The sequence below is a fragment of the Malaya genurostris genome, chromosome 2, assembly GCF_030247185.1.
Source record: "Malaya genurostris strain Urasoe2022 chromosome 2, Malgen_1.1, whole genome shotgun sequence".
Lineage (NCBI taxonomy): Eukaryota > Metazoa > Arthropoda > Insecta > Diptera > Culicidae > Malaya > Malaya genurostris.
Window position 1 is genome coordinate 128,533,246 of NC_080571.1, and position 16,437 is coordinate 128,549,682.

At 34.6% G+C, this 16,437-nt stretch overlaps 2 protein-coding genes across 12 annotated transcripts in view; both read right to left on the bottom strand.

The window, feature by feature from the left end:
* Window positions 1–16,437, bottom strand: part of LOC131430826 (cytospin-A) — a 176,799-nt gene that overhangs the window by 41,495 nt on the left and 118,867 nt on the right. The window lies entirely within an intron of this gene.
* LOC131430828 (uncharacterized) lies at window positions 3,256–8,322 on the bottom strand. Of its 2 annotated transcripts, none has more exons than XM_058596050.1 (2): window positions 5,944–8,322; window positions 3,256–5,371 (listed from the first exon to the last, which is right to left on the bottom strand). In XM_058596050.1, the coding sequence occupies exons 1-2, from the start codon at window positions 7,406–7,408 to the stop codon at window positions 5,169–5,171; spliced, it is 1,668 nt and encodes a 555-aa protein (XP_058452033.1). In that variant the 5' UTR covers window positions 7,409–8,322; the 3' UTR covers window positions 3,256–5,168. The 2 variants fall into 2 exon arrangements, with proteins under 2 accessions (XP_058452033.1, XP_058452032.1); XM_058596049.1 differs by having other exon boundaries at window positions 3,256–5,383.

The following is a 16,437-nucleotide window of genomic DNA, read 5'->3' on the forward strand; positions in this document are numbered from 1 at the left end:
AATGTACAGCAAGGCGCATCTACATCAAGTAGCAATGAGCACAAGACAGCAAACAACAACGAGAATAAAAACGAAAACCACTCTCAATACGTTTGACAACAACACAGACGATGCGGCTATGGGTGACAAGCCGAGCCACGAATAAAGAGCCCCTTAATCCTCACTGAGTAAAAATGGAAGCTTCTCTCCCCCAAGAAAAAGGGTGACAATAAATCCAATAAAAAAAAATATTTTGAAGCTTGAACGCAGACAGGGCTGAATAAAATTTTTTATAAAAATAATAACTAAAATTAGGTGAACCTAAATTGTATTAATGTTTTTTCCAGTTATGCATATTCTAAGCTATTTCTATCAAAATTATAAACGATAACAAGAGGAATAAAATATACCGGGAGACTGATTCTTTTCTCGTTTTTGCTATATGTCTCAGCAAAACACGAAACTTTAAGATCTGGTAATATTCCGAAATTTTGAAAAAAAACAACTCTTTGGTACTTTGATCGGAAAGTTTGAAATATTCGTATTAGTATTTGAATAAGTTTAAGGGGCAAAAGGGTTTTACTCCCTAATTTATGCTAGGTGCACATAACCATTCTTACTTAAATTTACGTTTCGTCTTAGACTCATCACTGCGTAACAGTTTATATTGAACTGCTGCCTCCGAACTGACGGTTCAACCGACGACACGACCAGGCATTCCGAATAAAAATTTGCATTAAAATTGTCCGTAAACGATTTACCGCCAGTTACCACAAATATAGCGACCCCTTGATAAAGACTAAAATAATCTTCTAGAGCAACACTGCTTTAGTTGCTATGAACTAGTTACCAAGAATCCCCAGAATAATTGAACAAAATTTTTGAGAAAGTTGTGGAATCGTTCCATAGGTTTTTTATTTGGTTCCCTATGCACCAGTTCAGTGCATTCTATCATCAGTACGATTAAAGTGAGTGCTTAAATTTTGTTTCTGTGTTTTGAGAGCATTAATTCTTTTGTGTGTATACTATCATAACGCTCCAAACATTCTCCTGAGAAACCTGTTTATTGCATATTTCTACATTTCTTCAGATTCATTTTTATTCTTTACAGTGCTCCTGAAGTGGGACATTAACAGTCATTACAGAGGCAAAGCTCAAGAGACGGATTTATAAAATAAATATTTTTATGAAAAGAAAACAAAATTAATAAAAAGCAAACAAAAGTAACTAACATTACGTTATTTTCTACAAAAATAGCACATATTTCTTATTCAAGGCAACTGTACTAATCATCATCTAATTCATTGTGCCACAATCGATGCATGGTTAAAAAACAAAACCAATATTTTTGATAACAATGAGAGTTACGCAAGAAAAAAAAATTCAACAAAATTCTAGAAGTAAAGGAAAGTTTTTTTTAAGTTACAAGATATTTTTTTTGTTTAATGCATACTTTTGCTTGAAGAAAACGTTTCTCCCTCACTTGGTTTCTTCTGAAAATAAGTGCAATACACGGTTAATAATAATGAATTATTCTTATGAGTTTTAAAAGTATGATTTAGAAATTCTTTTCGCTTCTTCATCAGCAATTGTTCGACACTCAAGCCGTTCAATCGCAAGTGGATCCTTCTCAGTTTTCACGAAAGAAGAATTCTTTTACCCATTCCGAATGACTAGTCAATCCACTGCTCTGATGCTGAAGCAGCTGCAACTTTCCACGGGAAAAGGATTTCACACTCGGAAAGTCGATTTTAATTATTCGCTTTAAAATATTCGATCTGCAGTTTGTTTTGCTTACATTTCTCAAAATGCAGTAATCAAGGTTATGGTAACTGTTGATCAAAATCAATAACTTATCAATTTGTGTTGCCAGTTTCAACATTTTTCCAAGGGATTACGTTTTGACATTACCAGTTACTGAGGGGTAGTTAAATTTGCGATACAGTTTTGATAGACGAGTGCCAGGTCGTGTCGTCGGTTCAACATAAACCGCTAGGCAGACGTAACGCTAATTCTATTTGCAAAACACTTTTTTTAATATTACACCTAAGTGTAATATCAAAACTGACGTTTCGCACGAAAACAAATTTCGGTTTACTAGCCGTACAGCTTTTGGTAAAAAAGTTTAAGGAGCAAAAGGGTTTTACCCCCTAATTTAAAAACCCTTTTACCCCTTACACTTACCAAAATCTGTACGGCTAGCAAGGCGGAACTTGATTTCGTTCGAGATGTCAGTTTTGATATTAAACCTAGGTGTAATATGAAGAAAGTGTTTTGCAAATAGCTTTAACTTCACGTCTGCCTAGCGGTTTATGTTCAACAGTCAGCACAAGTAGCTAATGTAACTCATTGAAATTTCAAGAGGTTCTACAACTGTCTTAGAATTGTTTTTTATGTTAGATAAGTTCAAAAAGATTTTTAAATATATTAAAATCGGTTGTGCAACTTATACCTGTTAAGTTTTACGATAATACCGAAAAAAATCATGTTCTACAATTTTAAGTATATCTAATTTAATTGTGCAGCAAATCACCAACTTGCCTACGATGCACTAGTAGTTATAGAAGCTCTGCCAAAATTTTTATATCGTCATGTAAAAACGAAGTAATTAAAACAATTGTTGAACTTATCAAAAATTTTCCAAATGGCTGTCGGACTCAATATATGCCGAAATGGTTATATATCTCTTGTGAAGAAAACAAAAAGTGAAATTATGCTCTCTGCAAGGCAAAAACTGATAAGCCGAATTGAAAACCTCGCAATAAAAACTATCTTGCTGCCGAGTCCGCATTGTCTTGACAGCCTCATGAAATATTAGGTCAGTGTGTGCAGTTTTCTTAATTTTTAGTTAAAACTTGCCGACATGAGAATATTATCATAAAAGTTTCAGAAATACAGCATTACATACGTAAGGAAAACAAAAATTAATCAAATAATTTGTATTCGGTTTTCATTTCGCAAAAAAAATGAACAGACCTGACATCACTTTTCAAAGATATTGAACGAAAAGTTACGTTCATCAAAGTTACTCTCCTAGTTATATATTACCGCTTGAGCAACTTGTTTTTGCAACTAAAGCACACCTACAGTGCGTATCATAAAAGTCGGGTTCACTAAGATGAATGACTAAGCTGTATTGTTGATTAAGTCAACTAGTTTGAAAAAATAAAAACATCTATTTTGATAAAAATAAAAACAAAAATTTCTCTTTTCAATATTCACATGTTTATATTTCCTTTTATATAGGTAAAATAAATCATTACGTTGGGTGAACCATTTTCTTTTCAACACACTGGTACCCTCGATGTCATATTGGAAAATATTGAAGAAAAATTCATTTCAAGATTTTTCAGATTAATTGAAACATCAATATGATTAAAATCGTCTGAAAAGGTGTATGAATGTTTGATAACTTTCTTATACTTATTTAAAACACTCTCCCGATCATATTCATTGAAAAGAATAGATTGTTATTTTCATAGAAATTGATGTGCAATCATCAAAACACGTACATTCGAAGGCGCTTGAAAATTTCAGGCGTACGAAGACATGTTTCACCATAAAAATGTAGTTCGTTGTCGATTTTCTATTTACTAAAACATAAATGATCAATTTTACAATATGTATTATTACCATTTATTTGTGTGCAGCATATTTTTAAAGCTCCATGTTTGTGTTACGGGGAGTTGTATAGAAAATCAAATGTGAAACTTATTCATTAGAAATTTTGTAAACATCAATTCAATTCTTGTTTACATTACGTATTAGTTCCCATGAGTTTCGCAATTGTTTTTTCGCTGATTTAATTGCTGCATTTGTAGTGGGATCGATGCATGAGTTTTTGTATCAGTTGCACAATAATTGTGAATAAATATTCGTGACAACGGAAGAACTTAAAGATATGTTGTAAAACACAGAAAAATTACGCTTTTTCCATAACACAACAATTACTACAATAGTAATATGAACTAATTTGATAAATTGCACAATCTGTAGAAATATACAGAACAGCAACTTAATGTGCTACTTGGGAGGTCAAAGGGAACAGTTTAACATAAACTACTACGCGCTGATGAGTCTAAGACGAAACTTAAATTTACGTATTCGAATGTTTCTTGAATCATCTCGACTATTCGCAACAGTTCACAAAAAAAAAACATAATAAAAGTAATTAACGAATCTAACGATAATTACTCCAGACGAATTCCCAAATTAGTATTTTTTGACTGTAACAACTGTTATTATTAGTTTCAGTTATTACCATTTATTCAGCTGTACTAAATTAATTCAAAGGATACGAATTCCCAAAAATTTAAAAACCTGTAGCCTGTAGGTGTTGATAGTGCATCTTGTGAAAATCGTTTAATTTAGTTGGTTGTGCAAAGAATTTCGAACTTCAATTCTTTGGAAACGAGATTCCGTTCGCTTATTCTGTCAAAAGTAACAGTTCTTTTACACCATCCTCAAACGAATTGCCTATCTCTAATCTTAACCCTTGCTAAATATTTTCGATAACCGATACCTGGGTTCGATAACCGGTACCTGTGGATATTCATGCAAATGTAATAATATTCAAAGTGATGTAAACGGCATCACCTTACTTGCTAGGCGGAATGAGCACATTTTTTTCAAATTTATACGGATTTTTAATTCTTTCGACAAAAACAATGAAAGTTACTTATTGTATGCAGTTGGAACAAAACCGATGGTAATGACTAAAGACAAATCCATAAATGATTGTTTGTTAGCTTTTCGCATCACGAATCGTTTTTAATCATTCATGAATGTGAATTTTATTAAAAGCGGCGATTGCATACAATTTAAGAACATATTTTCAAACGCTACGGCGATTTCGAAAAAACTGTATGTTATATTCCATTAAAAAACAATCCTTTCAATTACTTTTGTAAAAAATGAAAGCTATCATTATTTGAAAAATTTTCACACATTCTTTGAAATGATCTTTCAAATTGTCCCTATTTAACCGTGAGGAACTGTCGCTGCATCGCTGCTTTTTTGTATTTGTTTTTTTTTTTCAAAAATTTTTTATTTCAAGAACATTGATTCGATACATGAATTTTGTATTTTTTCTTAATTAAATAAAAGCTAATCTAAACTACTTAATGCAATATAAATATCCTATCTTTGCAGAAATTATCCTGTAAAATAACACATAAATAAGTCTTTAGTTAGCATACAGCTACGCGATTATCTGGTGGAGGTGCCCGGCACCATCGAGATGTTATAACTCCCAAACTAATCAGTAGCAATGTTAGTGATGATAGTCCTAATATAATTCCTGTCGTCACATCGTGCAATGGAGTTCCCGGAAACGGATGTAGTGTCATCAACATCAGCTGAGCACAGCAGTTCAGCAACGAGAATACAGTCACTAGGATGTAACCTGATTAATTAAAAGGTAATAGATTTCTGAAACTATAAAAAGCAATAAAATCGTATACAAAAATAATAAAAGTACCCGTGAGAACAAGAGTATAAAACAGATAAAACCCTAGGCTTTAATCGTGTTTTGACTTCTTAGTTCAACTGTTTGTATAAGATTTTAAGCTCCTGAAGTTGAAACTTAATGATCACCACTATTGAAAATTCATAATATTCACTTTTTCTTATCTTGTTATTGAACAATATTTTTACTTTACTACTATGTTTGAACCTTCCTGCTCAAAGTTAATAAAAAGTCAAGCAAAATATTGATATACATCTGCTACGAGAAAATTCGATCCGTTAAAATACCTAGCAAATATTGAATGTTATGTAAATTGGTGTGACTAAATTATTCTGAGAATTACAGTTATTTCACTAATATTTACAAGACTCCAGAGAGAAAGTGTGTGAGAGAGCAAATATACACATAATATTGTGCAATATAAGGTCAATTTGTCGAAATATTGAAAGCTTGTGAATTTCTTTTAGTGGTGGTAATACACTAAACGTTTATGTTACCTGATATATAATTCCGATTCGGCAACCAATCACATCGTCTTGATTTGAATCCCAATATCCCTAATGCGATCGAAGCAAAACCTGCGAATATGGTTACGTCCAGAAAATATTCACGGCCAATCTTAGATGTAAAATAGAGACTTAGTCCTGAGTTCATGAAACCACAAAGAATCAGCATAAGTGACACTGCACCAATAGTTGCTGAAGCATGAGCTATTTTCTGAAAACTAGCATTCTGCCAGGACTTGTCAATCTGATCAAGTGATGGCGAGGTTTCCCCGTAAGTACCATTTACATTTAATCGAGGCGTAATAACAGCTGTCGTTCGTGCAGCTGCCTCACACTGAAGTTTGTGCAGCTTCGCGCGTGCCTTCTGCTGATGTGTATAAGGGTCGTAAATAAGTTTTTGTGGCTTGAACTCATTGCGTTTAGGTGTGCTGGCGATAATTTTAGGATGTACGTCAAGTCGTTGAGGAGAGGTATTGGGAGTGCACTCATTTCGCCGTGGAGTGTTTAGCAATTCATGTAGCATTTGAGTTGCTAGAGCATTTCGTTTAGGTGATGATGTGTCCGCCGAAGAATATCTTTGAGGTGTTAGGTTACGTTGAGATTTACTGAAATTATCGCCAACATTTTCCCTAATAGGATGCTGTGGTCGTTTGAATGATATATTTGACTCTTCCGTAAGACACGTTTCGTCGTCCTCTGCGGGTATGACGGCGTATCGATGCGCTCTTCCATTGTGCATTTGTATGATTTCGTGATTGGGGTCAACCAGCTCCTCATTATCCTCGGTAGGAACCACCTCATAACGTTGATTACTTTTCTGATCATACAAAACAAAAGATTTACTACCAAAATCAGATGAGAATGCATTTTTTAATCTGTTTTGATTGATTGCATTTGGCGGGGACGACAGAGGAGGTAAACTGCGGAATTGATCAAAAAGATTTATCTGTTCATCGTTCAATTCAGACGTACTCGAATACCGATCTAAATTGTCTTGGCTTTTGATAATTCTGGTAGATTTTATTAAAGATTCAGGTAAAATTGCGTATTTGCTTTTGTCATTTAGGGATATCTCTTCAACTGGAACTAAAGCATATTGCCCGATAGATTGTTTAATGCCAATTGATGTATCCAATGCTGTTGATGAAGATGAATATCGTGGAGCGATAATGGATGTACTGGAGGCGTATTTTCCATGTATGCCCGGCTCGGTTGGCTTAGGACCTGGTTCAGGGGGTAAAACGTTTCTACTAAGCTTTTCTTGCCCATGACATGCGAAGCTACTTTGACGCACTAATGTAGATGCACTGATACGATTATACGATCTGGTCAATTCACTCCGTTGAATTTTTGCGGGTGAAATAAATGCACTTCTAGTACTGACTGAATTTTTCTTCTCCGGAAAAAACTCACTTTGTTGACAAAACGCTGGATTAGTGTAGTTATGACGCGACATTTTTTGTAATAATTGGATTTAATTTGCAATCAATATGATCGATACGAATAATAAGTACAGTAATACTATTAATAACATTGACACTATATTCAAAATATAACTAGCGCTTTCAGTGATCCTAACCCGACGGTGTTCCAAATACATATGCGCAACGGTTTTAAACGGAAAATATGTTCACCCTCATCGTTTTAATGAACAGCAACCATTCTTTTCAACAAGGGGGAAAAGTCCGTTAAAATTTGTCGATACGAAAGTGCGCTTATGTCCCCTAGATATGTCGTGTAACAGAAGAATGAGCACGAAGCGCGCGAGCATAGCACGAGTCGAAAAGGTGTAGTATGAAATAAGTATATACGAAACGAAAAAAAAACGGAAGGAAGTTGAAAAAGAGAATCGAAGAATTGCAACTGTAGTAAAATAACAAACATCGACGAATGAACTATTCCAGCTGTGCGGTAAGGACCAGAGCGAGTCTGCAACATTAGAAACATACAGCGCCAAAATAAAATAAAGTCGTACTGCGACATGTTGGTGTATTCATTCAAACATCATTTATCATTCAACATAACCAGCGATGCCAGATCTACGGAAATCTCCGTAAATCTACGGATTCGGAAATTTTCTATGGATGTACGTATTCGTGGATAAAATCTACGGATATCTACGGAAATTGGTTTTGTTATACGGAAATTTACGGAAACGGTTCGCCTGGCGACCAGAAAAAGGGTAGTTCCCTGCTTTGCTCCGCTGGAGTTTCCGAGGAAAATATTAATCTACGAAAATAACACTAAAAGTATCCGGCACCGCTGAACATAACCCATAAGAAAAGTTTATGCCTTGCATTTCAGCAGTAGTTCTGATCTGATTTGATATTCAAGTTACATATCTTTCGCAAACACGTAAAAATAAAAAAGGGACTGTGTGCATATTACGTAAATGGAAACAGGAAAGGTTTATACAACAAGAAGAAGGTAGAAGGGGAGTAAAATAACATTATAGAAAAAAAAACACCACCGGCGGTAATATTTGTTATTCAACAAAACTGTTGATTATTGTTGGAATTTCATCAATAAATACTATCAATATTTCACTAGAAACTCGATTACAGTAACTTGAGAAGCTTTTCGTAGTTTGATAAATATTACATTCGAAAAATTAGAAATCGATTTCGCTCGTCAATTCGAGATCACAGCCGAAGAAGATCGCTTGTAATTTTTCCAAATAAAGATTTCTACTGATCTGATCTTTTTAAGATAAGTTGGTCAGTGATCTTTAAATCACATCGATGAAAATCGGTAAAGATCTTCCGTCACACAAAATCAGTAGTGATTTCGAGCTAAAATGACTCTTGATTCATGTAGGATCAGTCATTGGATAATTCGATCAGCTTTGATCTTGGTGTAGGAAAATCACATATGATCAAGATCAGATATGAGTGCCGATTGATCTACATCTGAAATCGTTGATCCCCAACTGGGGATGTGAAAATTAATCGCAACAGCAATCATACAGGAATTTATAAATAAAAATAACGTGTGTCAATGGGACTTCCAAAATCATGCAAAATTGTCAATTTTGTATCCTTGAATGCTCCTTAACACTCCTTATCACCAAGGTTGAAAAAAATTGCGGTTTCGTTACGGAACGGTTTACATAGTTTCAACATATATTCCCGTTTGACGTACGCCTTGTTCGATTTCGCAACCGCTTGTTTGATTCGCAATAAAATGAATACAACATTAAAAGAAGGAAATGACTAGCATTTATTTATTTATATCTGAAGGTTCGATGAAGGTTTTTATCTTTCTTCAAAACAGTCTCATGAAAATATTTTTTATCTTTATATTAAATAATTTACGACACTAATTTTGCTCATTTTTGACACCAACTGATTCAGATTGATTCGAGTAGTTCACAAAAGCATGCTTTAGTATTAAGTCACATAGTCGGCATCATTTTTCCAACCAAGCAAATGCCAAGTGTGCTAAAGTTATGCTAATCTAAAGAACCTTCTTAGTCCTATTGGCGGAATTTTCATAGATTTTGAAAAAAAATTCCGAAATCGAAACAAATTGTTGGTGTCAAGTGTCTTACAACTGCTTGGAACGTCGAGATTTAGTATCATCATGAAAAAATCGACTCAAAGTCCCAGAAAGTCGAATTTTTCAAACAAAATTTTGTTGAGATTCGGAAATTCCATATACTTCAAACCTTAACCGCCGGGCAGCACCCCTTACCTGATTTAGTTCAAATTTAGCATGGGGACTTTTTTCGAGGTGCTTAAACTTTTGAGTACTAGCGCTTTTCGAAATTAGGGATGATACCAAAATATTGGCGTCAAAATATCGGTTACGTCACTTATACAATCATATCTTCGGAACTAGCGTTTTTCGAAATTAGGGATGATACCAAAATATTGGCGTCAAAATATCGGTTACGTCACTTATACAATCATATCTTCGGAACCAAGAGTCACAGCCATTGGATCTTCGAACTTGATCAATGGCCCGACAGTAGCTTTTAAACGAGCCTATGCCCATCGGTCCAGGCATCTCTGAGAAAATTGAGCGATAAAAATATCTTCGAAAAGTAAACACGCACACATACATTTTCTGATCTCGTCGAACTGAGTCGCAAGGTATATAACACTATGGGTCTCCGAGGCTCCGTTCGAAAGTCGGGTTTTTCAACAATTTTTATACTTTTCTATAGAGAAAGGCAAAAACATTTCGAACCACATAGTGTTTAGAGCGACAAACGACTTTTTTTTGTTTCGATTATAGAGGTTTTAACCTTAAGGTCATTCGCCTCTTCGGACCAGAAAAACTTTCTGACCCTATGTGCGGGGTTGGGAATCGAACCCAGGTGGGCTGCGTGAAAGGCATCGACTTACCCATTACGCTAAACCCGTCCCCTCGACAAAGGACTTTGTTTTACTTCCAGCTGGTTGATACTGGTTGAAATTTCATGTACTATTTTGATTAAACACAATAAAGCGCTTTTTAATATGAATTAAATATATAGAAGTAACAGGAGCACAGTAACCTGTACTCCTGTTACTTCTGTGTATGATATGATATTTATATGCTTTGTTTTTCTTATCAATATAATTGTTATTAATCACAGCATATATGTTAATGTTATTTCGTGGTTTTATTGATATTACTTCGTCAACATGGTATTGCTGAATGATTTCCAAATACACCAAGAAGCATGAAATTCCGATGAGACTATCTAAACAAACTCATTGAAATTTTTTCATTGATTCTGCCATACTTCTAGTGAAGTGGCTATAATTTTTATTCAATCGCTGTGTCAAGTGCAACCGAACACTAATAACAGACTTTCGTACCGGCATCGTGATTCTGATTTTTTCAATACAGTTGAAAACTCGTGCACATGTCTTTGAGCTCGGTGATGTTTTCAAAGCCAAGCTTCGGTATCGGTTATCATTTTCTTTAACGCGAAATTACGGTGTTGTGCTTTCTTAATCCTTACCAACACCTGTACGTACCGGTGTGATTTCTAATCAACCTCTGCTTACTAACAGTTCGGCTGAAAAGTTCGTATCGTTTAATAGAAACACACATTTTTTTGCCAAAATTCGTTTTTATTATTCAACATAATTGCCATCAGAGGCGATACAGCGATTATAGCGATCTTCCAACTTTTCGATACCATTTTTGTAGTACGATTTGTCCTTTGCCTCAAAATAGGCCTCAGTTTCAGCGATTACCTCTTCATTGCTTCTAAATTTTTTACCAGCGAGCATTCTCTTGAGGTCTGAGAACAGGAAAAAGTCACTGGGGGCCAAATCTGGAAAATACGGTGAATGAGGGAGCAATTCAAAGCCCAATTCGTTCAATTTCAGCATGGTTTACATCGACTTGTGACACAGTGCATTGTCTTGATGAAACAAAACTGTTTTCTTCTTCAAATGAGGCCGTTTTTTGAAATTTCGTCCTTCAAACGCTCTAATAACGCTATATAATAGTCACTGTTGATAGTTTTTCCCTTTTCAAGGTAGTCGATGAAAATTATACCATGCGAATCGCAAAATACAGACGCCCTAACCTTACCGGCCGATTGTTGAGTCTTTCCACGCTTTGGGTTCGGTTCATCGCGTGCAGTCCACTCAGCTGACTGTCGATTGGACTTCGGAGTGAAGTGATGGAGCCATGTTTCGTCCATTGTTATTTATCGACGAAAAAAATCGGGTTTATTTCGATATAACAGCTCCAAACACTGCTCAGAATCATCAATTCGTTGTTGTTTTTGATCGATTGTGAGTTCACGCGGCACCCATTTTGCACAAAACTTTCTCATATCCAAATATTCGTGAATAATATGTCCAACAAGTTCCTTTGATATCTTTAGGGTGTCAGCTATCTCGATCAACTTCACTTTACGGTCATTGAAAATCATTTTGTGGATTTTTTTCACGTTTCCATCGGTAACAGCCTCTTTTGGACGTCCACTGCGTTCATCGTCTTCGGTGCTCATATGACCAGTACGAAATTTCGCAAACCACTTACGAATTGTTGCTTCGCCCGGTGCAGAGTCTGGATAACACTCATCAAGCCATTTTTTGGTATCGGCGGCACTTTTTTTCATCAAAAAGTAGTGTTTCATCAACACACGAAATTCCTTTTTTTCCATTTTTTTCACAATAACAAAAGTAGCTTCACTCAAAATGCAATATCTCACAAACTAATAATCAGACAGCTGTCAAATTTATACACGTATCTTTTGAAGGTTGGTACTAACTGAAAATGGTATGGATTTAATTATAGTGGCGCCCTCTCATAGAAACGATACGAACTTTTCAGCCGATCTGTTACCTATCATTAGATTCCCGAAAGTTCGAAAATCCATAATTCCCAGCAATTGGCGCACCCAAGCTTATATCAATTAACTAAAATTATCAGTGCACACCATAAGTTCAACCGTTTGAAGGCATCAGGCAAATTTATTAATTTCGCTAATTTACTCGCCCCTCCGTGCACTTTTTCTGATCACATCAGAAATGATTTCTTACTTCAATCATTTCCGATCAAATCAGTAATGTTTTTGTTTAGAAATTAGATCTTTACTGATCTCGACATGACATGATCATGATCATACAAGATTAAAATCACATAGAGATCAGATGTGATTTCGCAACGATGATTTTTTCCTTGGCTAAGATAACTTGTGATGAAATCAGTAGTGATTTTTTTATGTAAGAGATCAGTGATCCTTAGTTCAGCAGTGATCTTAGGTCACCAATTATTTTTTATTTTCGTTGATTCTCCTAGCCCAGCAAAACTTTTGCTTCTACATTTCATTACTCAGTTTTCAATACTACTTCCAGAACCGGAGATCGGTATAGTCGTAGTGAGTTTATTTAATCATGAATTCATATATGTTTGTATGTGTGAAGCCACCATCAATTCAAGGCATTATATTGAATCATGAACTCATAGGGTAACGGAGGTATTTTGGCCACTCTAATATATTTTGGCCCGGTACTCATAAGAAAATTTTCACACCAGCTTTGAAAATTTTTTTTTCATCTTTGTGCGACGGGTTTAAATTTTCAACACCCATAACCCTGCAATCGAATTTGTATTTTTTGTTCAAGTGTTGATAATTTGACTTTATTTGATCATTGAAATAACTTTTCAAAAGAAACTGTAGGGAGCTTATTTTGCGAGTAAACGCACATCATCCAAACATGATATCGATTTACTTCGGTTCAGATGTGAGGATTGTTTGTTTAATGTATATGCATTTTCACTAAGAAATAAGATATACTGAAATTTTGCATATGCAGAGAACATATGACTTGACAGATTAACATGAAGACAAAACATACTTACTTTCTGTTGAGATCGTATTGATTATCAAGACACATCCTGATCTTCTCTAATCCCTACTTTTACATCTCCTTTTCTGTGAATTTGCACGGTGTTCATTAAGCTCGAACACAAATTTTTATCATTGTGTAAGTATGTGCCATGTATAGTACGGACCATAAAAAATGCGAAAATCTATATACTATATTACAAGATCTTTTTCTCATGGTTAAATTGATTTAGTTTATGGATACTTTCTACTTTACATTATTCGACGTACACACTGAATTCTTATTTTGTTGTTCGGTAATTTTTTTAATACTTTTAATCTGTGAAAGGAAATTTTAGCAGAAAAAATCGTTAAATAATTCCATTTTACCGACATCAGTAAAATTTGCACGAGTTGTCAGTAATTCCATGATAATTTTGCTGAAAATTTGTTTTTTGTTTTACTGACGTATGTTGTAAACATTGAAATGTCATCACGTCTAAATCATTCCGTAAAAAAATCACCGATTCTCAGTGGTTAATGAATAAACACCGAAAAAATATGTAAACAGTGCTGAGCTTCAGTAATTTTCACTGAACGCTTTCGGAGAAAATAAAGCCTGTCAAAAGTGTCGCCATTTTAAAGTTCAAATAATACTAACAGTGGTAAAAATTAGTGCTTTTTTCGGAAAAGTGCAGACTGCAGCTAAAATTGACAATATTTTAGACTTACTTGCGGATGAAGAAGTAAAGAAGCTGTTCAGTAAGTACATTTATAATATTTTCAAAGTTTTCTCATTTTTAGCAAAGTTCGAAAATGTCTGACGAGTGTATCACTTGCTTTTTTTGTCGTAAACCTGTTCCGGGATACGTGGAAGGGCTCGTACGGCACATTACGTGGCACATAAAACGTAATCACACATCACTAACGGCAAATAAATTGTGTCGAAAAACGTATATTCGAAATTAATATAAAAATTTTCTATACTAGCTCTAGCTATAATTCGGATGAAAAATCCGAGTCGCGGAGCAAAACGATTGCGTGTATCCGGCGCTGCCAACGATAATCCTCTCCAGTATAGAATTTCATCGAAAATAATATTTTTTATACATCACAGGATGACATCCTTCCGCAATCATATGACGTACCCACATTACACATTAAAGGAGACATGTTTGCGGACAACTCTGAAGCATTTATAATCTGGAGAAACTGGAGCCTGAAAATAAGTGGCGACTATCTATATTTCTTCAAGATACTGGTTGAGTGCTACAATGTTGCGAAAGTCGACTGTCGTCCTTCGGATAAATTTTTTTTATATTTATATATGTATTCGCTCATGGGCATTGCTGCCTTAACAACGACGGGAGAAAAATTTATGCGTAGTCTTAAGTAATGTATTCAAAAATCATTAAACTTAACATATCACCGAATAAACATGTGTATTATTTTTCGCTGATCCTTTTTAATTTCTTAGTATTTGGTATCAAATACTACAGATTTAGTAATATAGAAGAATTCAGAAAATTCAATTTTTACGTTTTGTTTTGCAAATTTTACCGAACTTCGGTATTAGGTGATGAATAAGTCAGTAAATTTTGACAGTTCATTGTGGCGATCCAAGTTACCAATCATTCAGTAAATTTAAATTTTACTGAACTGTTTACTGACTGTTCAGCTGTTTGAAAGTCAGTAAAATTTTTACCGACACCCGTAAAAAAAGTATAGTGTGTAGCAACCGTTGTTCTTTATTACTTTCTTCAGGCGAGAGCGGAATCGGGAGCATGTCTTCTGAATGTATGAAACAGACATCGTGTTCCATGCTTTTGTAATGGAGGCTTTTAAAGCGTCGACACTGATCCTCAAATGAACTAAAATTCTATGCTCTGTCTAAAGAACAAATTATTAATTTATAAACAAATTTTCAGACCAGCCATGCTTTATACATACCAATTTGATCAAGTTCCACCAGGAAGAAAACGTTTCAAAGGATTAAGAATAAAATTCTAAAATTGATTTTGAAGCGTCCTCTCTGGTTTAGTACAAATGAATTACACATTCACAAATATTTTTTCAAACCCGAACCCGACCCGTACTCGATCGAAAATAAAAAAAATTAGAGGGTTGTATGCAAGACACGACCGATCACGATTACATTAAAAATGAAATAATTCTAAGATACCCATAGTAAATACAAAACTAAAGAAGATGATGGATGCACTAAAAGTCACAAATTAAGGTGAAATGTAGCGGAATGCGAAAATCGCGTTTTTGATCAATTATTCAAAAACTAGATCGATTTTCGAAAAACCAAAAACACTTAAGTTTTTGAAATCAAATTTATCACAACTAAGTATTCTTAGAATTTTGAAATTTTGCTTTGCCGAGCCGTAATTGGTTTTTGAAATGTATAAACGGTTACTGTTCCGTTCCACGGGGATGATTTTAAAAGTGAAAAGTAGTGTTTGTAGCAGAATTTCACAAAGAATCTGAAAATGCAACTCAAAATTATAAAATATTAGCTAAAACAACCGAAATTTGAAAAAGTTTACATAAACTTTTCCGCATTTTTTTTATTGCTTGCGCGCTGCTGTTTCGTATTGAGGTGGTGTGAGAAATGCACGGTGGGCACGGTGGCATTATATCGCGAACAAAAAAAAATGCATGCATATAAAATAATGACGCGAATTTATGCAGCATTGGGTTTTGTGTTGAAATAAAAAAGAGTTGAATACAATACAATGGGTATCGTAAGAAATCGTTTATTTTCTAAGTAACTGTCATTTATAATGCTAATAATGTCCAATTCTGTTGAGTTCAATGCATTGATGTTGCTGAAGCTATAAAGCTCGGCTGTGTAATATCGTATAACAGGTATTATTTTAGATTGTAGCAATTTTTATAGCAAAACTATAACTTCATCATTGACAAGCTACTGAATGAAATGAATACAAGCCAAGCATTATCGTTCATTAACCTTTGATACAAACAATAATAATAAACAACTCGAATAAACGTCGTCAAGCAAAGCAAAGTCTTGGTATTACATTTATTGTTGAATATGACCATTTGTTTCAACAGACTTCGCAGCCAAGGAGTGGCGGAGCCGTATTGGGAGAATACTGAATCCACACCAGGAAAATGTCTGGGTTTGGAAGTCTTGGAATTACATTCCTTTTGAGAATTTTTTTTACAAGTCAATA